The following is a 23,630-nucleotide window of genomic DNA, read 5'->3' on the forward strand; positions in this document are numbered from 1 at the left end:
CCTTACCATCTAGTTTTATAGATAGTCAGGTTGAGTTAAATTTGAAGGCCAACCTAATTGTATTTTTGACTCCAGGATTGTTTTGGAAGAGAAATAAATTTATTCCGCTTCACTTTCAAGCATTCTCCTGGTTTTAGTGTCCTCATGCCCCAGAGGTAATGACTGTGTGTGACAAAGACACAAGAGTAAAGCCCTTAAACTATACGCTGAATGAAGCTCATTGTTGCCTTGGGATGTCCGCGACCACGCCAACAGCCATAAATAATCTCCTCCTTTGAACTCAGTCTACGTATGGCCTGATGTGCATTTTACATCCCAAAGGTCAAACTTGAGTTTAGCCCCACTTTATAGCTGTCGGCAAATCAGTAATGTATCTAAACAACGCCGTTTTTGACTATTGACTGTTGTACGACCTGACAGATGGGTTTTCAAATGCTGGTAAATCTTTGAATGTCTTGCGTTGCTTCAGTTTTAATGACGTAATGAGAACACACAGTCGTGTGCACTAGGCACACCCTTATACAATTTAAATTTAAGTATGCTCCATTTAGGCCACTGTCTAATGAAAGGGAATAGTGTGAAGTGCATTCAAACCAACTTACACACTTGATATTTAATGACTGTAAATACTCTGTTTATGTTTTCACAGCACTAAATACCTTATTTGTATGTGTTTTACATATATATATATATATATATATGTGTATGTATGTATGTATATTTTAAGAACTTATAATAAATATCGTCAGAGTGCTTGAGCATATCATCACCTGTGCAGAAAGGTAATGTAAAGTGCCTAATTTGCCTGAGAAGTAAAAAGTAGTTGTCAGAAAAACAAATACTCTAGTACACTACAGATACCTGACAAAATGATGTATTTGTACTTGCATCCCACCAAGAGATTTTTGTGGGACACTCGGGCGGTGATATGTTAGTGCTGAAATGAATAAAAGTTAATCGTTCAACTCATCTGACTTTCTGTTATTGAGAAGACAATAACATAACGACTAAATAGATGATAAGGTGGATATTATTATTTTTTTACTTGTGTTTGTTTATTTTTTTATTTTATTGAAGCTTTATCCAGGTAAGGAAATTGAACACCGATTGCTGGGGGTTTTAATGTTTTTCTCAGTGGCTGTGCTCACTGGCAAATCTAACAATGACCAACCTCCTCAGTGTGCTTAAAGTGGAAGTCAACCCAAACATATTTTTTTAAGAATATGTTCTATGCAGGCACACGAGTTGAAACAGAGCATTCTGATTAATATTGTGTTTGTGTAATATGAGTTAAGCAACAAAATTCACCCGTTTTTAGCCATCTCCGGGGGTGGCCATTTTGTCTCACACACCCTCAGGGTTCAAGTAACGACCAATCATGGCTCAACTTCAGAAAACTGGTGAGCCGTGATTGGTCATTATCTGAGCCCTGAGGGCCTATGATGTCATTTTCAGTCGACAGAAGTGACAAAATGGCCGCCCCCTGAGATGGCTAAGAACGGGTGGATTTTGCTGCTTAACTCATATTTCATATTAATCATATTGCCTTGTTTCCACTAGTGGGCCTGCCTAGAACATATTCTTGAAAAAATTCTTCCTTTTTAAAGGTGCACAAAGTCAAAGTGGAGCAGGAGTAAGTCAAACATTAGCGCCACCCTGAGTCACTGTTATTGTTATGTGCACACACACACACACACACACACACAATCGACTAACAGAATGTTCTTAATGAAACAAATTTATTACGTGCATGATGTTAACAATATGATGATTTGAAACAGAGTAGTAACATTTGAAAATGTGTCTTAGACTGATGCGCTAGAAATGTCCTCAGTCCACCTCTTCAATGGTGGGCCCCTGGGCGCCGGTCTGGGGCTGCCCCCCGCAGCCTCCGTCGGGCCCCGCCCCCTGATACAACTTGCTGATGATTGGCTGACATGCTCGCTCCATCTCCTTCTGCTTGTGCTGAAACTCGTCTTTGTCGGCCAGCTGGTTGCTTTCCAGCCAGTTGAGGGTCTGCTCACACTTGTCCATCAGCGTCTTCTTGTCCTCCTCGCTCAACTTGGCCGCTAGCTTCTCGTCCTGCACGCTGCTCTTCACGTTGAAGGCGTATGACTCCAGGGCGTTCTTGGCAGCAATCTTGTCCCGTTGCAGATCATCCTCAGCTTTGTACTTTTGGGCGTCATCCACCATCCTCTCAATGTCCTCTTTGCTCAGACGGCCTTTGTCGTTGGTGATGGTGATCTTGTTCTCCTTGCCCGTGCTTTTGTCCACCGCCGACACGTTCAAGATACCGTTGGCGTCCACGTCGAAGGTGACCTCGATCTGCGGCACGCCTCGCGGAGCCGGCGGAATTCCGCTAAGCTCAAATCTTCCCAGCAGGTTGTTGTCCTTGGTCATGGCTCTCTCACCCTCGAAGACCTGAATGAGGACACCCGGCTGGTTGTCGGCGTAGGTGCTGAAGATCTGCGTCTGCTTGGTGGGGATGGTTGTGTTGCGTTTGATGAGCGACGTCATGACTCCTCCAGCTGTCTCGATCCCGAGCGACAAAGGCGCCACGTCCAGGAGCAGCAGGTCCTGAACGTTTCCCGAAGTGTCCCCCGTGAGGATGGCGGCCTGGACGGCGGCGCCGTAAGCCACCGCCTCGTCTGGGTTAATGCTCTTGTTCAGCTCCTTTCCGTTGAAAAAGTCTTGCAAGAGCTTCTGGATTCTGGGGATCCGCGTGGAGCCACCGACCAGGACCACGTCGTGGATCTGGCCCTTGTCCATTTTGGCATCCTTCAGTGCTTTCTCCACCGGCTCCAGAGTTCCCCTGAACAGGTCAGAGCAGAGCTCCTCAAAGCGAGCCCTGGTGACGGAAGTGTAGAAGTCGACGCCCTCGAAGAGCGAGTCGATCTCGATGTTGGCCTGGGAGCTGGAGGACAGCGTTCTCTTTGCCCTCTCGCAGGCGGTGCGCAGCCTCCTCAAGGCCCTTTTGTTCTGGCCGATGTCCTTTTTGTGCTTCCTCTTGAACTCGGCCACAAAGTGCTCCACCATGCGGTTGTCGAAGTCCTCCCCGCCCAGGTGCGTGTCTCCGGCGGTGGCTTTGACCTCAAAGATGCCGCCCTCGATGGTCAGGATGGACACGTCGAAGGTGCCGCCACCCAGGTCAAAGATGAGGACGTTGCGTTCCGCCGATGGGCCTTTGTCCAGACCGTAGGCGATGGCGGCCGCCGTGGGCTCGTTGATGATCCTCAGGATGTTCAATCCAGCGATTACGCCCGCATCTTTGGTGGCCTGCCGCTGGGAGTCGTTAAAGTAGGCAGGGACCGTGACCACGGCGCCGGATACCCGTTGACCCAGGTAGGCTTCGGCAATCTCCTTCATTTTAACCAGCACCATGGAGGAGATCTCCTCTGGGTTGAAGGCCTTGTCCTCCCCTTTGTACTGCACCTGGATTTTGGCCTTGCCTCCATCAGCGATCACTTTGAAGGGCCAGTGCTTCCTGTCCGCTTGCACTACAGGATCGTCGAACTTCCTTCCGATCAGCCGCTTGGCGTCGAACACTGTGTTGCTGGGGTTCAACGCCACCTGGTTTTTGGCGGCGTCGCCGATGAGCCTCTCGGTGTCGGTGAACGCCACGTAGCTGGGCGTGGTCCTGTTGCCCTGGTCGTTGGCGATAATCTCCACTTTGCCATGCTGGAAAACACCCACGCAGGAGTACGTGGTGCCCAGGTCGATGCCGATTGCGACGCCTTTCTCTGAGACCATTTTGTTGATTAGTCTGTCAAGATGCACGTCTGTGAGGAAGACATGAGAGCAACACATTGAAATGTTATGTGAGAAGATGACAGAAAGCGCAAATCACATGTTGAATGTTACATTTTAAAAATCACAAAATGGCAAATATGAAAGCAACACAAGATGTTAAAAATTACAACATCCCAGCGACATAGGAAGGCATTCAATATGATGCGGTCTAAATAGGTGGCAACATTCCAAAAAGTTTATCTGAATACATAGATGGTAAGAGTAAAGTGTCTTTTATAAAGAAAGAAAGTGAAAACTTACACTTAAGTGCTCTGTGATGTCTCTGGATCTTGTAGCTCTGTTGTGGATCTTCTCTTGTGGATCTTGTCCTTGTGGCCTAGGCTGTCCCTCAGCTGTTTTTATGTAGTCAAGATGTCAATCTGGACACTTCCAGACGTTTCTCCATCAAGTGATATCACCGACAAAAGCAACTTCCTGTTGGTGGTTTCAAAATAAAAGTAAACGTAAACGTTGGCTTATATGTGAAGGAGACGAAGGACAATGCTTTTATTGTGAAGGCAGGGACTGTTCACCACAGTAACCGTTGACGTAGGTTTCATCCAGAACAGTCTGGAATCGTCGCGATGCAGCAACAACTAGTCATGTCGAGAAAGGAGTTTATTTTAGCAAATTACGTCATTCATTTCATGAGATTATGATGAAATAAAAATAGCTATTAAATGTGTTGTAAATTTTATGTAATACAATAGTATTTGTTTTTTTTCAACTAACGACAATATACAACTAGTTCAATGATGTGTGTCGTATTCTAATAAACTAAACGCATAAAGAAAATTTGGAAAATAACAATAACGACTAGCTAGATAGCGAGGAAGACACGTTGGCTGTGTTTGGAATCATTCGCTCATTCCCTCCTCCCCAATCACTATACAGCAGTGTTTCTCAAACAGAAACAACTGACTTGAACTCACCAGAAACTTCCAAGTTTAACACTTGACTCACTCTCAATGCCACTGAGCTATTAAAGTATCAAACTCTGTTTTCTATTAGAAGAGAAGTTATAATATTTACCTTTTTTTTTAATTTTCCACGAGGATTACCCATTTCCCCTCGTGGCCCTACTTGAGAAATTCGTCTATCTTTCTTACTTTTTACTTATTTCTTACTTTTCTTTACTTTCAATATGGAATAATGTTTGGTGTGTGGGGGGGGGGGGCGTCAATAAAATAGCCTGGTATTTAAAGGGAAAATACCACAATATTGAATATTTGATCATTTTAACCAGGGGTCCCCAAACACTGTTTTGTATTAAGTTCTGAACAAAGTTTTGGGAAAATCAAGTGCATCCCCTGTTCCTCTTCACACAAGCCAATATACTAGTCTCGGTTATGTGACAGTAAAAAAAGAAGGAAGCCCAAAAGCGAGCAAAAATGTGTAGAAAACAGAGATCTTTACAGAGCTTCTTTGGAAAGGGGAAATGACCGAATGATGAACCAAAAGAGCCTACAATTTTTAGGAAAAATGAAATTGCATTTAAGAGGCGATGTCCTGCTTAAAATCCAAATCCAATACCAAAGCTATTTATATCTGAACCTGTGACGTGATTACTTTACATATATGTGTAAAAAAAAAAATGGAAAATTGTCTCGATCAGCTCTTAAATTCATCTCTCGTGAGCAGTTTTTTTTTTTTATTTCATTGACAAACAAATGTACCTAAAGTGTAAAATGATGATTAAACTGAAGAAACGGGTGTTTTCTCAACTTTTTTCCACGGCTGTACAACGTCCGTGAATTGGAGCCAAATTTAACACAGCAATCATTTTTATTATTTTTTTTTTTATTATTATTTATTTAATTTCTGTCAGGCTTTAGGACCCGGTGGAGACTATCGACGGTGCAGCAGCGTCTGCGGCGAATGACAGCGAGAGAGAGAGAGCAAGAGAGCGAGAGACACAGAGAAAGCGAGAGAGGGAGACGGAAGCAGGCGGGGGAGCGCTAGACAGCAGCGGACGGAGAAGACCCGGTAGAGCGCGAGGGAGGGCGAGAGAGAGAGAGAGTGAGAGAGAGAGAGGTCGGGAGTGAACGCGAAGAGGGGAAAACGACGGCCATCAGGGTCGGACGATACGGTAAATACAAAGATTATATTTGGGGCTAGCATCAACTATAAAAACAATCACCGCGGATAGTCATTGAACGAAACGGAGGAGTGCTTGGAGCTGTCCGCGAAGCCTGAGAGTGAACTTGGGAGTTTTTTTTGGAGGGGGAGGGTGGGAGGAATGTCAAATCAAATATGGGGGGGCTGTAATGCTAACATATTCCAACAGAGAGTAAACCGCCTCCCGACGACACCGCCAGGTAACATTAAACCGGAACGCTCGCCGTGCGTTTTAACCCAGCGGCAGATAGACGGCGACGCATCAGCGCGCCGAACTGTGACTCCGCGGCGGGCGGGCGAGCGAGCGAGCACACGGGGACGCGCCTCCAGGGTGAACGAGTGCATTCGGTCCAAATGCGTGTGTTTATGCGTGTGCGTGTGTTTTACCTGACCTAGCAAAGCTTATCGCCGCTACACCCACATATAAACAAGCCCGTGTTTGTGACCGTCTTCCCGGCCTCCGCTAGGATTATACGCTGTTATGTTTTTTTTTTTTTTTTTTTTGACAAATCGCCCACTGAAGGCCGCGTGAGGTCGCTCCTAATATTAATTGCCATAAAGCTGGAGTATGTCATGTTAGCTTAAGGACTCAACTGCATTTCCGGCATGCGCTTATAAAATAAAAGTTTCACACAAATGAGCCCCTCTGTATTTCTCTGTAAAATGCCATAAAACTGGTTAGTTTGGTCAGTCGTGTACATCATCAATGATCTTGAATGAAGTTTATCATTGTGTCTAGTGTGTCCTTACATCGACATTCGTCCTCTAGCTGTAACCTTTGTTTTACATTCATTTACATTTAATCTTACTTACTACGGATCGTCCAAATCGCCTAGTTGCAGAAATAGCCCCCCGGAATTATTTTTATGACCCATTTCTTCCACCAGCTGCATCTTCCTACCTTGACTTATCAATGAAGCGTTTCCCTCCCCTCTGGCAACAATTTATTCTCCCACCAGTTCAGGCAGGCTTGTGCTTGGACTTTTGACAGGAGTCTAATTTAAAAACCTGCTGGCAATCCAGCTGGAACAATTTCTGTTGCATACGCTTTCTATAGGATTGGGAGGTCTGTGTTTGTGAATGTGCGTGCGTGCGTGCGTGCGTGTGTGTGTGACCTACATCCTACACACTTGGAAGAACTTGGCCGGCAGATTGAGCTGTGAGCCCCTTGGGGTGTTGGGTGGTTATTGTACACCCTTTTCTGCAAAGTTTCCACCCATGGTTTTCCGCTGGCCTGCTGCCTGACTGTCTTGACAGCGGCTGACGTAATCCCGCAGTATGAGGAGTGACATACTGTACTCCACAATAGAGTTCAACTGTACAGTAGGAACGTCACACACATAAGCTGCAGGATTTATAAATCCATATCCAGTTTGTTTGGGACGATTCTAAGCATTTCGATTTCTTATTTGTCTTCACATTAAGAGTCTGACAGATCACACTCCTGACGTGTAATCGTACAGAAACTTTACTTGCAGATGTTAGCAATGATGTGATGTCGGCATCACATCATAAGTTTTATGAAGTAAGCCCAGCCAGATGGCAGCACTGTGTGCGAATGGTTAGCATGTCTGCATCGCAGCCAAGAGGGAATGGGTTTGACTCTTGGCTCCGCCCATTTTGTGTGGAATTGACATGTTCTTGCATGTTTGCGGGGGTTTTCTCCACATACACCATACTTCCACCCATATTCTCAAAACATGAATGCTATAGTGACCCTGAACAAGATCAACTTTATAGAAAACTGATGGTTGTATGGATTTGTGTATTTTTTTTACTTCAAATGGGTGTACTGATTTGATGAGTGACAAGTGGCAAAGTTATTACTTCAAATGGGTGTACTGATTTGATGAGTGACAAGTGGCAAAGTTAACAGTTTCTAACAAATGGTCATCCGCTATGTGGTCATTGTAGGCTCCAGCTGACGCCCAAATGAAGGCAAGTGCTATAGAAAATGGATGGCTGGAAATGGGATTTTGCGGAGGCACCAGATCAGGTGAGGCAAAATTTAAACGTATGATTTGGGATGCTGGAGTAGGTGCACCAACAAAATAGTTCCAAGATGCACTGAATATTGCCTGTTACTAAAAGTTTCACTCTGGTCCTCAATCCTGCCCTGACGTAGTTAATTAGTCACAGTGATTCAATTTCGCAACATTGCTTTGTGGCCAGAAGAATCAGAGTGACTCCTGCGGTATTCCCTTTTTGCTTAAAATTGAAAACTTTCAACTTCACGAACAGTGTCTGTGATGTTGCCTCGTCGCTGTTGATTTTGAATGTCATCTTTGCACACAGATGCTGTTAGGTGATTTTGGAGCACAGATTTGAATGTCTGTCAAGCTGCTGCTAGGCACGTAACACCTCAAACTGATAACATGGTCTTTCTTATGTTTGTATGGAATTGAAACCTTCTGTGGACCTTTGCTGGTCGATTACGTTCAATTCTCGCCATACCAACAGTAACCACCAAAAGACTGCACATTCTCAATTGAACTATTTAATGGATACCAGAAAGATCGACACACGGCTGTGGAGCTTTATTCTGCCAGATGTGGAAAAAGGGTCTCACCCCCTCCCCATTGATTCTTGTTCTTATACTCCCTTGGCCATCCCTACACAGCGGGGGCGACTGCGTTGCCCATGTGACAATGTGTGCCTTCATGGTCTTTATTGGATTCAACTAATATCTGTTCCAAGAGTGCCTATAGATAAAGACAAGTAAAAGTAAGAGAAAGGTCACAGCAAGATAGTGGCCTAGCCTAAGCCATCTATCTAATTATGTGTGCAAAAGAGTTATTACCTGTCTACATGGCTAACTGATTCCTTGTATTAAAGAAGTCAACCCAAGCATATATTTTTTAAAGAATATGTTCTATGCAAGCTCACTAGTTGAAACAAGGCATTCTGATAAATATTGCATTTTTGGAAGAACAGTTAATCCACCCATTTTTAGCTATCGCCGGGGGCGGCCATTTTGTCACTTCTGTCGACTGAAAATGACATCACAACTGCTCAGGGCTCAGGTAACGACAAACCACGGCTGACCTGTTTTCTGAAGCCGAGCCATGATTGGTTGTTACCTGAACAACTGTGATGTCATTTTCAGTCGACAGAAAAGTAGACAATATGGCCATCCCCTGATATAGCTAAAAACGGGTGGATTTTGCTTCTTAAAGCGGAAGTCAACCCAAACATATTTAAAAAAAAAATATGTTCCCACCAGACCCACTAGTTGAAATACGGCATTCTGATTAATTTTGCGTTTGTGGAATATAAATTAAGCAGCAAAATGCACTAGTTCTTAGCCATCTCTGTGGGTGGCCATTTTGTCTTCTGTCGACTGAAAATGACATCGCAACTGCTCATTGCTCACAACAACAATCACGGCTGACCTGTTTTCTGAATCTTAGCCGTGATTGGTCGTTGTGAGCAGTTGTGATGTCATTTTCAGTCGACGGAAGTGACAAAATGGCCGCCCCCAGAGATGGCTAAAAACGAGTGGATTAACACTTATTCCACAAACGCAATATTTATCAGAGTGCCCTGTTTCAACTAGTGGGCTTACATAGAACATATTCTTGAAAAAAAAATGTTTGCCCTTTAACTCATATTCCAATATGAATCAAAATGCCGTGCGGGTCTGCTGGGAAAATATTCTTTAAAAATGGTTTTTGGGTTGATATCCACTTTAAGTGGCATAGGACATACCAACAGCAGTAAGACAGCAGCTGTTTATAATGTCAAACGGGAATGTGACTTGGAGTTGGCTAATGTTAATTGCTTTAATGAAACAGGCTTATTAGAAGTTGAAGAAAGTCTTTGGAGATGATTGAAGAGCCCTGTTATGCGTTGAGCTGGGTCTAGCTGGCTCTTGATGAAAAAATAAACAAGACATACTTGTCTGCATTAGGTGTATTGCTGAATGAGCTGTTTTGCCTCATCAAAAGGACACTCTATGCAGGCACATCAGTCATAATATGCTGAAAGCTGATTCTTTCGAGGGCACCTGCATGTGTGTCAACCTGGTCACATGAAATTCTTTTTGCTCTGTTCCATCCGTCATGCATTGCAGCAAAACCTACTTTGAACCTTGTGCGCTGTCTTCTTTCGGCGCAAACCTCCTGTTTTGTTCACTCGTGTTTTGCATGTTTCCTCTCTGCCTTTAGGAGAGGGGGAGGACTGAGTGATTGCCGGACAGTTTGAGGGGCAGTTTGAATGACGACGACGCTGCTTCTGAGGGACTTTGATTTTCTCCTTTTTTAATTTTTACTTTATAAAATTGCTTTCGTCATGCCGTCCAACAGTCCCGCAGTCAACGAACTGCCCCGGACACCAGAAAACAAAAGCTCCAACGATGTGGTAAGAACAATGTTTAGTTACTTTATTGTTATTCTACTTGCCACAAGTGATTGAATTTTCTTGATTTGAAGGAGACGTATTATAATATTCATCACTTCATTGCACTTGTTAGTTAGTGTCCAGATCCATGTATGTGGTGGATTTATATTCCCGCTTTTAGTGCATTATTAGGGTGTCTGGAAGAATATTTCGTATACAGTATGTTGATAAGGTTTATAGTCATGCCTTTCCTGCATTATTAGTGTTCAAATTCTCTCCCGTTTCAATTGAACTCCCTTTCCGTACAGCATATATTTTAAATGCAACTCTGTCAAAGATGACATGTTTTGACGTGAGAAATGCATCTCCGGTTTTTATTTTGAAGTAATCACTTAATGGCAAGGAAAATACTGGAGTACAAGAAACATGATTTCATGTTAAATTGCATCGTGCACAAATCACCAGTTTGCTCTTTTTCTTTCTTTTGGTATTTTCGTAAACGGATACAGGTAGAAATGGGTGTTTGCGCCATTGTGGGAGTGAACAAAGCTGTCTTACTTCCTGGCCAATACAATAAATATGGTACCCAAATAAGGGTTACATTCAGTAAAATATTTGCACGTCTAGTCCTTTATTTTACTTTTTGGTTTTAAATTAAAGATTTAAACCTATTGGTGGCCTTCTTTGAGTATCTTCTTTAATATCCTTTAAAAAAATGCAATTTTGTTCGTGTAGCTATTATCAATTAAAATTGCTGGTATTTTTACATCCCAAGCTATTCATAGAACTGTTTTAACTTTTACGTTAGTGATCGTTATTAAAACTCCCTGTCCTTCTAAAACAGCTGAGAGTATTTCTGACACAGCCTGACCAGTATAACTCTATGTATCATTGTCATACACAAACAAACCTGATCATATTCAGGTGAGATGCCTCCAGAAATCGGACTCTTCACCTTTTTTTTTCCCCTCTGTGTTTTTCTTCCACTGCAGTTTGTTGTTCTTTTCAAATAACATCTGAATTTGCACATTCCTGTCATATTTTTGTCTTTTAAACATTCATGCGGCAGTTAAAAAAAACACAAAAAAAACCCAGTATTTACACATCATGACATGACAGGTGTGGTACATGACATTTTTTTTTCAGTCAACTTGGTCTTACTTCCGCAAGTATTTTTTATGACTACTTTTTTATTTTCACAGAAGTCTTATTGTTCTAAAGTAACACTAATCTGTGAGTACCTCTAAACGTAAATGTAATTGTGTTATGCTAAACATACACCTGTCCAAATTAAAGCAACCATCTTTGCATAGCTAAATGCTCCCTTGGCTAAGAGAGAGAATGCGAGTACGGAAAATGGAGAGAGCAAGTTAGGTGTGGATGCGGAAAGAGAAAGAAAGAGGACAGGCAGTCTGATGCTGATGGGATCCTCCTCTTCCCGCCTGGCTTGCAGTCTGGTTGCTTAGCAACTGCAGCAGCCTAAAATAACCTGCCGAGAGTCAGAAATAGACCAAAGATATAGGAACAGATTGGTCAGCCTGTACGTTTGTGCGCTTGGACGCATGCTAACGTTGACACGGTTGAGTGGGCTTCTCAATATGTAAGTTGAACAACTCAACTGTTTCCTTTGCACTTGTCAGGCTCCCAATATTCCGTCTACTCGAGAGACGTGCCCCTGCCGTATGGATAGCCAAACTGGCAGACAAGCCAGTACTAGCTGTTGTCTGTACTGAATGATCATCCAGGAAGTGACACCAGAGCGTTTAGTCGGCACGGCAGTCCTGCCGGAGACAGTTGCTAAGCAGTTTCTGCACCTTAGCAACCACTCTCCTGTCACTGCAACAAAGAGTCCAGTAGAGGAAGCAGGGAAAGGGATCAAGACATTAATGGAAAACACTGGCGTGGAAGAAGGCAGCACACTCTCCATGAACAGTCAACGTATTTACGAGACACCAGAATTTTTGTTTAGCGTTAGCCTAACTGAAACCAGAATGTTTTACGATCATGTCAACACCATAGTCTAATTGAAGTCGTCATAAATCACATTTCTAAGACAAGCAGACTCAAATGATCCGAACGGAAATTGAATTTATCTTGAGTCTGTATGGTCTTGAAATCAGATCAGATTTATGTGCATGCTCTCTAGTCTCTGCTGCAAGAGGTTACCGAGAACCAAATAACATTAAATGCACAAGATAAGAAAACAAAGTAGGTCACACGATGCCAAGGCTTCATATTATGATGCCCACTTTGGATTTTAGACAGATTAGGGGACGGGAGCTGAAAGAACAATTTTCAGGTTGGCAATATAAAGTAGCCTATACAGAAAATATCAGGAAAACACACAATAGCGACCGGTTTAGAGGCCGGTTAACGGCAACCTTTTTCCACTACAGCCACATCTGCTGGATTTTGTGGATCAATTTGGCCACATCACAAGATGACTGTAACTGTACAAGTGACAAATTCCTCATTGTTGACCTTTTTATCCTGCTAACTAAACCAATACACGGTAGTCCAAATATTTCACACACTTTCTTTTTTTCACAAATACAGACTGCGCTCGGCAGCAAACAACTCTAGGGCATATGGATAAGAATAATCAAGTATATTTAGTCAAATTGTGTACAAATGTGTCAGTGTGTGGTGACTCAAAAGTAACTGGGCGGAACTGAGGAATTGTTTTAGCAATGTACCAAAACAGTTGGGTTAAAAATAACCAATCGATTAATTGGGTCACTTTCTTGCATTATTTTGTACAAAACAGCGCCATTTTTTGGGGTTGTTTTGTACAAAACTACCCATATTTGTGGTTGTTTTTGCTGAAAACACCCCAGAAAGTTAATAAGTAGTAGTGGATCGGTCCGTTTTTTTACCTAAAATTGTGTTATTTTTAACCCAACTGTTTTTAGAGTGTAACAAAGATAAATTGGGTTGATACACACTACTGTAAAATCCTGTGAATAACAATCTTTTTTTTTTTTGTGTGCATATTATACGGGGTGCTTAATAAGAAATGGACATTTTCAGATTGTTTAGACGTTCACCACCACAGGTACGTCATTTAAAAGCACTTAGAGAGTTAAAGAGATTTAAAGGCAAAGTAAATAAATAAATTAAAAAATATATATATCTTACTAAAATTAGTAAAAGTGCATACAGTGCAAGAACAAGATTTTTGAAAACATGATTTTAAAAATACTTTGAAAGACCTTAGTCATAGGTACGGGAAAAAAACAGGATTAAAAAGAATTGACACTTGATTGTTATGTTTTTGAATTTTTAGTCATTGGTATATTCACTCTGATGAAGGATACCAACAAGTCGTTGGACCGTATTATACACAAGCGCAGAGGGAAAAAAAAAGCTTTTTCAGGGATTTTACGGGACACATGAGTGTGATTCAAGGAGAAAGTGGAAAACTAGATCATAAAACGCGTCACTAGACTAGACACAACTGCGCTGCGAAGCTCAATGAATGACACGGGAAGGGCAAATCATTACAGAGAAAGGGAAGCGACTCAAACCCAAACTATTCCAAAGATGCATCGCACTCCTGTTTTGGCAAGAGTACAGTACTTTTTGTGCAGCTATTTACTGTACTGTTTAACATGACCTATTTCTATTGGCCAGAGTGAAGATGGCGCAGACCAGGACAGTCCAGAGGAGGCCACTCTTGGGACCCCTCCAAACAAACGCCGAGTGGGCCGTCCAAGCAGGAAACGCAAACAGTTTCTTCCTGTGAGTACAATCTGCTTTCCTCAGCCTTGCGCCAACCTCTTGGCCTATAAAATGGATTTTACTCCTGAATAACCACTTTGATCCTCTTCTAATGCTTTGCTAAGGCCTGCGGTGTCCCCTCTTGTTGACACTACTGTATCTCCCGTCTCATCCAGCCGCGAAAGTTGCCGTGGGTCACTATTTGACAAATTTGCTTCGTCGTTCTTTAGCATTGGACCTGTCGACACTTGTAATTAGCGTGGATGTATTTCCTGCATTCCTGGCATTGCTGAGCATCAACAATTAGACTGGATGTTTTTGTCAGAGCAGAAACAACTGTTGCTTGACTTTTATTTGATTGTGTGTGACCTGTTCTGCGGATTGCCCGCTACTTGTCTTAAAATAGTCGCAAAACAGCGTCTTGTAGCTTTGTACGCTACAGTAAGTGATACAAGTGGAGCACCTCCGACTTTGTGTCGCAGTAAAGGAGCGAGGTTGTGTTGAGCAGTGAGTAAAGGTTGGCACTGAGCTTCGATGAAAAGCATCTGCTTGTCTTGTCTTGCTCCATACTGTCAACGTTACATGCTACATTTTGCTCCAAATCAACCACGCATGCTAACACTGAAATTTGTATAAAGCCTTTCCCAGTGTACACTGTCTTAGAAGCTAAAATATATTCTACAAAAGCCTCAACCACAACTGACATTTTCTTTTTTCAATGTTTTATTTAAATGCAGCTTCACCCTTTCCCCTTTTTTTTGTTTTACTCTCTTCGTAGTACAGAATGTTTTTATTTTCTGTGGTGGAAAGTCAAGGTGGAAGTTCATGCCCTCGCTCCACATTGCTTTTGCCGCCAATAATCTCATCTCCGTGTTATTTCAAGCTTTCCAATGTGTCTTTTTCATCTCTGTGTCTTATGTCAGTCTCTCCTCCAGTTATTACAAACAGCAAATATCCTTCAACAGTGGCCTCCTCTGTAATAGATACCACACCACAAAGAATTGCCGCCTGCGGGATAAAAAATGCCGATTGAAGTTTACGGGGACGGTTGAGTACAGTAATGGTAGAACAAATGCTTGTAAACCTTTCGGCCTTGAGCAAACATAATTAGGAGTGGAAAAAAAAAAACTGTGGCCAACATATATTGTAGTGAAAGAATTATCGTGAAAATACACAAATGTACAAATGATATCCTCCCTTGCCAACTGGAACTCTTTGCAGTTGACAAAATGAATGTCCACTGCCATTTCATGATGACTGAATCAAGTCTGTTGTGTGTGTGTGTGTGCGCGTGTGTTTGAGTCACGAGTCAATACAGCTGATCAAACACTCGCAGTCGAAAAGAAAAGATCGGGCCAACTTGCCATACACGTATGCACCAAGTGCAGTCATGTGCGACGGGGAGCAGGTTTGAGCACGTTTTGCTGTCTAACCAAGTGGGCGGGCTGCACACAATGTTGCAATTTATTACACTTTAGTTGAAGCAAGTTCCTGTGCTGTTTCCTCTCCTATTATATGACTTTCTGTGGCTTATGTGTACAATAATGCATGTCCCCGCTCTACATATAACATGTATGCTAAACAGATATGAAGCCTTGTTGTTAGGTTACTTCCTCTTCAGGGTTTTCATTTCTTTAGTCACTGGTGCTCTTTGCTTTATATTTCCATAAGGTCAATGACACCTTCCCACTCCTCAGTCTTTCTGCCACAAGTGTCACATGTTGAACACGTGGTATTTTCATGCACATGTAAACCATTCAAGGCAGTGCCTTGAGACCGCAAGAGTCTCAGATCACTCTGGCTTGATCTGATTCATATGGAGATGTTATAATAATGCATAAGCTGACTTGAGTTAACTTTCTGTCAAGTTTCTTTGGAAGTACTGATTTGAAATTAATCAAGTCGTCTTGCCAATGTTTTTATTAACTGTTTTTGGAGAACTGTTCCCACTGAGAGTAAGATTCCACCAAGCTTGGATTTAGAATCCACATACAGTATATTTGTTTCCAGATATACACAGATGGGCACTTTACCCTATTTTTCCGGTCTGCCCTCCGTCCGTGACCCGGGCACCGTAATTGTTCTCCGCCCCCGTCCGTCTTCGTCCCTTTAAAGCGCTTCCGTCCTTATATTTCACCAGTCCACACATATATATATACTATGTATATATATATATTTCGATTTCGATGTTGTGATGTTTTGTGATTGTAGTTCATTTACGTAGTTTACTAGTATGTAAAGGTTGATTGAAAAAAAACACGCACGCACACACACACACACACACAAAGTTGACACCTAAGTATGTTTTAGTGCTTTAAGGCAGATGCTGCCAGATTAGATGTCAAAACTGTCAGTTTAAGATCGCTATCTTCATGGTTAAAACATGCAGGTGGGCTGGTTTTGTTCACATGTTTTAGTGCTGGAATGCTATACTAATTGCAGATAAACAACAAAAGAAAATCAGTAGTCATTTTTGAAAGTTAAAGTTAGTTTTTTTTTCATCTTTCGCCGCATGTCTAGACTTTCTATGCGAGTCAGGTGCGGCACATTTAGAGGGATGGAAAGAAGCTGCTTGATCGGTTGGACACGGCTGTGTTGACACCTAAATGGCGCAGACATCCTCTGTCTAACTGCGTCAAGCTACGAAATTGCCTAAACTTTGTCTGGCCCCGCCCCTTGCACATTTGCGCCGTGCTGTGCGCCAGACTTGTGCTCAGAATGGAAATAGGGCCCCAAGTGTAAATGTGTGCTGGGGTCTGATGAGTTCACATTTCACATTATTGTGGGAAATCATGGACTTTATGTCCTCAGGGCCTAAGAGGGAAAGGACCATCTGGTTTGTTATCGCCAAAAAGTTCAAAAGCCAGCATCTTTAGTGGTATGGGGGTGTGACGGAACAAAACGACAGAACATTTTCCACAAAACAATAACTTTCATCAGTTGAAATATTAAATGTCTTGTCTTTGTGGTGTATTCAAATGAAAATAGGTTGAAAAAGATTTGAAAATCATTCTGTTCTGTTTTTATGTACGTTATGCACAATGTTCGAAATTCTTTGGAATTGGGGTTTAATATTTTAATTACATTAGTTTACATATAATAACCACCTCTACATTTAGTTATTTTATTTTGACTATAAAATGTTTTAATGGCTGCTTGTTTTATTACTTTTTTTTTCATATTGTTTTGTTTGCTGCATTTTTTTTTGAATATTATATAATTAAACACATATATAAATACATACATACATACATACATATGTATAGTGCAAATCGAATTACTTGAGTTGAATATTAAAGCTGCATCAAGCAATTAATTAATGTAATGTAGAGTCTAATCATGTAGAATATAATACAACTTTGGTAGTATATTTTAACTGTGGTTTAACTTTTTTTTTTCTCAACAAAATCTGCCTTCCCACGAGGCTAGTTGGAAGACCGTCGGAACATGTAGAAATCCAAACAAACAACCCGAGATTTTTTCAGGAATTGGGGAACCAGGCCCGCCTTGTGCCATGCACTTATATTTCACAGACGACTGCAGCGGAAAGTCCATGTTCCTCTCTTTCTGCCGAATGAGTAAGTAGTCAGTTGTTTGCTACAATATTCGCTATATCAGCTCATGTGCTTCAACAACCTACTGCTGCGTTTATGATTCCTGGGAAATTGCTTAATGCAGCTTTAACGCCCTCCCGGGGCTTAAAACAATAATTGCTGTGTGCTCACAACAAAGGCACTTGATGCTATTCAACTAATTTAGAAGCAAATGACAAACCATTTTACTGTTATCCATCCTCTTTATGGCCTGTTTATTAATTTCATTTCAGCTAAGTTATTTCATATTAAGTTCACCCTTAACATCTTATTTTAATTTTGCTTAGCAAGTGGTTCAATTTGACGTAACTTAAATTTTTCTAGTGTTGAAGTTATGTTGAATGTTTGTTTTGTTTTTAAATGCCTGTGAATTTATTGAACCTCGTTACCTTAATTGACCTTTAGTTGAACGAATGAATGTGTGGCGGTGCGCTAACATTTGCACCTTCCGTACAAGAGATATTTTGCTATTTCCATGAAAGTAAGGTCTGTACCGAGCTCTGTTAAGTTCGAATCTAATCAAACAGCATTAATGGAGTTGATGCAGTGGCAAATAATAGCCCTAGCATCCACGCATTTATTTGACATTTGGGGAACATCAACCATTAACAAGAAAATATATAGTGCGTGCTTTGGACACTATTGCCACAATATGTCCACTTTGTGTCTGCAATTAGACAACGTATTATAGTGTGAGCTGGTGTAGTCCCGAGGCCCTTTTAGCCGACATTTTATGTCTCCTCTCACCTGCTCATTACAGCCTCTTTCAGCTTGTTAGCTCGTACCCAGCATTGAAGTACATCGCCTCGAAGCTTTGCATTAACACCTCCCCTCCGTTTTTTTTACCACGTCTGTAAAATTTATCCGCTTTTTAGCGACAGACACATGCACATAAAACTGCTTCTAGAAGACCACATGATTACAGTTTAGCACAGTTAATTCTGGTGCTAATGGATAAATCATTGTCTTGTACATTAATTTATCGCCTCAAGTGTCAAATTTTTCCAACCATGCACTTTTTTCTTTACAGTGTGATTACAGTATTTTTTGTGTCGTCTATTATTATTTTAGTAAGTATATACAAATGTTTAAATGGGTGCCGTTTGTACACCGTTTCAGTAGCTGGGGATTGTGTGTGCTCATTAACGATTACATAACCTAAAGTACTCCCCTTCTTATCTCACTATTGTGTTAATGGCAATGCGGGTGTTTATTACACACTCTGCTGGATATGTACAGTATGTCTCCACTTTCTAACAAGGACAGAAAATTGGTGTGCAGCTACTTTATAGGCTGATACGAGTTGGATGTACTGCATTTAGTGTAACGTCTGTACATTTGTGTAATGTGCAATCAGGATGTTTATTTTTTATTTTTTATTTTTTAAATGAATCCTGACCAGCAGCAGGTTATTCAGGCAGATTGCGCCATCTGTTTTTCAGGAGATGGCAACGTCTGACCCCTCTGCCCCCTCAACCCTGCCGGGGGAGCTGGAGCACTCCCCTTCCCCTCGCAAGAAACGTGGGCGTCGGAAACTAGAGCATAACGACAGGAATAAGGGTATTGTTTTTAGTGCAAAGTGATACATTGGAACCTCCAAAGCCAAACAAAGATAGTTTGCCGGTCCCCCCTCCGTACTTCACTTTATATTTTAAAACTAATGCTACCCTAAACAATTATGTAGTTCTGGAGTCATTGTAAAAAATGTATTACCTATTAACTGTACAGGCAAAGTTACAAGTGACGCTTTAACTCTCTTACCTATCATTCAAGTGTAAAAAACAAGTATAAAAACAAGTATATTAAAACCTGAATAAAACCAAATTAATTACTCGCCTTTTGCCCTTTTGACGACACACGACTTAGGTGTAGCGAACGTGCACTGCATTTCACTTTTTAACTGTCATACACCTGCTATAATAAGTTAACCAATTCAAGGTGTGCGTGTGCGTGGGTGTGTGTGTGTTTAAGTGACTTTTATTTTATTGGGTATAAATTTGCTTAAAACTGAAAAGATGATCACCACTAGACAGTAAAACCATGACGAACATGCACATTATTTTTTTTTGCATGTGCCTGACATGCAGTCTCTTCATATTAACACTAAACAAAGGTAACTTCCACTCGCACACACGCATGATATCGACTTGTTGATGAAATCGACTTATTGTTGCTTTAGGCCATACGTTATTGCAATGAGCAGCCGAGGCACATGTGAACCGCTTTGTCGTATCGCATTTTTTCGTTTTTGCCATCCACGTCACCCTCCCTTGGTGGTATCTAAAAAAAGCACAAAGGTAGCCCAAAAAAAAGTAAAACACACCTGTGGAATTAATCATTTTGATACTCCGTGAGCTGAAGTCTCCTGAGACATGCTGATGTCGTTTCTCAAAGTTTTTACGTGACTTTTAAGTCTTGGCTTTTGAGTTTGACGTTTGAGGTTCCACTGTATTTTCAACATGTTAATATATGTATTCCTATACCTGTTGCTAATTTACGCATTCATCTGAGTGGAGAAATGATTTTGTTTGATGTGAAAGGTGCTTGAGGAAAAATGAACTGAAAATGAAACAGTTGTCATTATTTTATACTGTCTTTTGATGGGAGGAAAAAAAAAACAAAAACACGACTGCAACTAAAATAACTTCCAGATGTCAGTCTTTGAAGGCATTTGGACTTTTAATATGAGTGCCAGGGAGAAGTCATAAAAGCCACAAGTATAGATCCTTATTAAGTCTCCTGTTAAATCAGTACAAATGGCCCATTTCCTGTCATTTACCTTCTGTAGATGAAGCAGACGACAGAAGCTGCGACTCCCCTAAAGAGGTGAGTAAAGCGGTTGCTCTCCCATATGTGTGTTTTTTTTGTTTTTTGTTTTTTTTTTAAATTATTTCCCAACTCCCAAAATTGAAGTGAAATATTCTTATAGTACAAGCGGTATGTAGTCAGTGAAGGATATATCAAGCTTTTGTGGCTGTGTGTGCAGGGTGAGACAGGGAGGTTGCGTAGGAAGCCGGTCCCCAGGGTGACTTTCCAGGCTGGAGATCCGTACTACATCAGCAGGAGACAGAAAGAAGAATGGCTCAGCCGCTGGAAGATGGAGGTGTGAGCTGCAGTCATATGAAGGCTTTTCTTGACATATTTTTTTGTTCAATATACTCCGAATAATTCCGAAAAACAGACAGCATGAACAGAAACACTTTCAAGAAGTCCATTAGGGAATGAGGTCATTCTCAGGATGTTAAATTAGACTCACAAAGTCGAAGTAGTTGCAGGAAGTTGTGGTTTTGTCTGTAGCACAGATACTGAATTAAATAAGCGGAAGTCCCCATAGCACTTTCAACGGAACGGCACTGCTTAGTTTTCTGTCATAAAAAAAAAAGAAAAAAAAAGAAAGATGTTGCAATGTAATGGATATGTGTGTACATTTCCGATGAAGCTAGCATTTCTCATGCACCTTTCAGTGAGTGGCCTTGAACTTTTGAAAAGAATTGAGAGATTATCCTGTAGCCTTTGTTGCTCGTGGCGATTAATTGGGACATGTTTGTGTTATGGGAAGATTGGCTTTTTAACTGTGTAGAAATTGTTGGGTCTTTTCGGTTCTTGCCCACCCATCAAGTGTGAAATTACACAATCAAGCAAAGATACCTATGTAAGCTGTTGGGAAGCTTTGCCAGACTGAGGCATAACAGTTGGGCTTGATTGATCATTTCCTAGCCACAGTCTGACCACACGGAAGCACATATGAAGCACATGCATAGGTCCGCAACACTAATTGATTTGTAATTTGGTGGATTGGTAATTGAAGTACTGCCTCAAAGTGACAATAGTGTCTTTATGGGAGCTTTCTTTTTTCTTCACACTGTGTGCCCGTTGCTTCATTGCAGTTCCCTAACTCTGCACCTGGTCGTCATGGTAATGAAAACAGGCTTCAAAATCGGTTAAAAAAAAAAAAAAGGTGTGAATTGGTATTTTGACAAAAAACATGTCACAGCCAGCCAGACACTTCTTTAAGAATTTCTTAGGTCATCTGATTGTTTTATGGTTGGACTACCATTTTTTATGTCAAACACATTTGACACTTGCCATTATGATTTATTTACACAGGAAGAAAGTGTACTTTACATTGGTTAGTAGAACATGAACGGCATTGTTACGATTTGGACGTTTACGTGTTGTATGAATGAAGATTTATTATTCTATATTTGGCAGTAGTTGATCCATTTGAGTCCAGCTTGACTAGATGTTAGAGTTTTGCCTGACTACTGTCGAGGTGCCCTTGAGCAAGACATCTAACCTGCCGAACCTCAGCTCAGGAGCTCTCTCATCGTGTGTGCAAACCCATTAATGTGACATCTCTTCTTGCTCGCGTGCATGCAAGCATGTGGTTGGTCTGCTTCTCTGTGTGGTTTGCAACAGAATTATACAACAGAGTGTACATTAATACCCCGTTGATTATGTTAAGTATAACAAATCAAGACCATGAACTGTTTTTTTCAGCCATTTATTAAGCAAGACAATTGACAAACAAGTGATCCTTATTCATTTTTTCCCATTAAATATACAATACAGTAGTACCTCAGCTTCAAACAATCCGATTCATGAGCGGTTTTTGGGTTTACATTAAAATCACCCATTTCAGGTGTCATTGTTTGTTGCTGTAATTTAGCCCTCAGTGTGGTGCCACAGAAAGTGAAAACTGCTAGTGATAGTTAAATTAGGAAGCCAAAATGTTTTAGGCCTAATTCTTAAGAAAAGAAGGGAATAAAATAGCTAACGGGGCGGGTTATACTAAATGTTGCTGTTTTTGCAGACGAGTGCAAGTGGGCGCTGCAGGGCGTATTTAAAAAAAGGGTGTTTTGTGCCGTAGTGGGTGTGAACACAGCTGACTTGTTTTGCCGCCAATTGAATAGGCGTATTCCCTTTCAATGTGGCACACGGGAGGCAGCCTGAAAGTCCTTGACATGGCCGAAGAGGAAACTGTTAATAATAATAACTTGAAGTCTTCCACCTAGATCGTACGTGTCCGAAAACCTAAACAATTAAATAGCTGCCTAAAGTTTTCGACAGTAAATACTTTTCCATAATTTCAATATAAGTGAAATGTTAAACATTGACACCAATGCGAAATGCACCCACTTTTAGCCATCTCAGGGGGCGGCCATTTTGTCACTTCTGTCGACCGAAGATAACATCGAAGTTGCTCAGGGCTCAGATAACGACCAATCACGGCTCACCTGTTTTCTGAAGCTGAGCCATGATTGGTTCTTATCTGAGCCCTGAGCATCTGTCATGTCATCTAAAGTCGACAGAAGTGACAAAATGGCCGCCCCCTGAGCTAGCTAAAAATGGGTGGACTCATATTCCACAAACGCAATATTAATCAAAATGCCGTGTTTAGACTAGTGGGCATGCATAGAACATATTCTGGAAAAAAATCTGTTTGGGTTGACTTCCACTTTAAAATGTGGTAGGATGTGAGAAAGCTGAACAGAAGTGCTTGGGAGAAGGATGAGATAATCACAGGCAACTGAGCAGCTTGCGAGCATTGCTATTTTTTTCTAGTCGGCAGTAGGTTTCCATTATGAATACAGCATCACAAACTGGCTTTGATTTATAAACAAAGGTAGCCTAATATACATTTATGTAGAACTGCAACACAAGCACACAAACATTCTAATTGCGTCAGACGTTCAGAAAAAAAAGGTGCATTCAAACAGAGTGCACAATTATACGAAAGACAGAGAGCAAGTGCCACTTCCTGCAAGTGAGTGTGCTCACTTCCTGACATTACTTACCATGCAGCCACAAATAGCATGTTTTTTTTTCCCCATGCAAATTCTCTTAACGGCACTCAATGCTGTTGAAATTCACAAATGAAAAGTGAATGAGGGAGTAAGAAACATAATCGGGAAACGCAAAAAACAACCATGGCGATATAACATGTAATAAGGAGAAAATCATCCATCCATCATCCATCCATCCATCCATCCATCCAGCCATAATTTTCTAAATTTCTTTCAGATTTACTGTACTTTGTGGTCTATAATATTGGTGGACCAACCAGGACCC

General features: G+C 41.4%; 3 protein-coding genes across 18 annotated transcripts in view; 1 reads left to right on the forward strand and 2 right to left on the reverse strand.

The window, feature by feature from the left end:
* The window catches only part of LOC147127896 (uncharacterized), a 286,111-nt gene that overhangs the window by 199,735 nt on the left and 62,746 nt on the right, over nt 1-23,630 (reverse strand). The window lies entirely within an intron of this gene.
* Nucleotides 1,721-6,441, reverse strand: LOC147127908 (heat shock 70 kDa protein 1). Its single transcript, XM_086019153.1, has 3 exons — nt 6,300-6,441; nt 4,051-4,224; nt 1,721-3,779 (listed from the first exon to the last, which is right to left on the reverse strand). Exon 3 carries the CDS (start codon nt 3,748-3,750, stop codon nt 1,831-1,833), a length of 1,920 nt encoding a protein of 639 aa, XP_085875279.1. The 5' UTR covers nt 3,751-3,779; nt 4,051-4,224; nt 6,300-6,441; the 3' UTR covers nt 1,721-1,830.
* The window catches only part of LOC147127909 (DNA (cytosine-5)-methyltransferase 3A-like), a 37,552-nt gene continuing 19,649 nt past the window's right edge, over nt 5,728-23,630 (forward strand). For 6 of the 12 annotated variants that reach the window (XM_086019140.1, XM_086019144.1, XM_086019145.1 and 3 more), the window contains exons 1-7: nt 5,728-5,878; nt 7,822-7,903; nt 10,074-10,266; nt 13,879-13,986; nt 19,001-19,118; nt 20,347-20,384; nt 20,545-20,661. In XM_086019140.1, the coding sequence (XP_085875266.1) occupies nt 10,198-10,266; nt 13,879-13,986; nt 19,001-19,118; nt 20,347-20,384; nt 20,545-20,661 (450 nt within the window). In that variant the 5' untranslated portion in view covers nt 5,728-5,878; nt 7,822-7,903; nt 10,074-10,197. The other 6 variants (XM_086019150.1, XM_086019151.1, XM_086019152.1 and 3 more) reach the window with 4 other exon arrangements.

Source organism: Filicampus tigris, chromosome 20, assembly GCF_054856515.1.
Source record: "Filicampus tigris isolate MCC_2025a chromosome 20, RoL_Ftig_1.0, whole genome shotgun sequence".
In the NCBI taxonomy this organism is placed as follows: Eukaryota; Metazoa; Chordata; class Actinopteri; order Syngnathiformes; family Syngnathidae; genus Filicampus; species Filicampus tigris.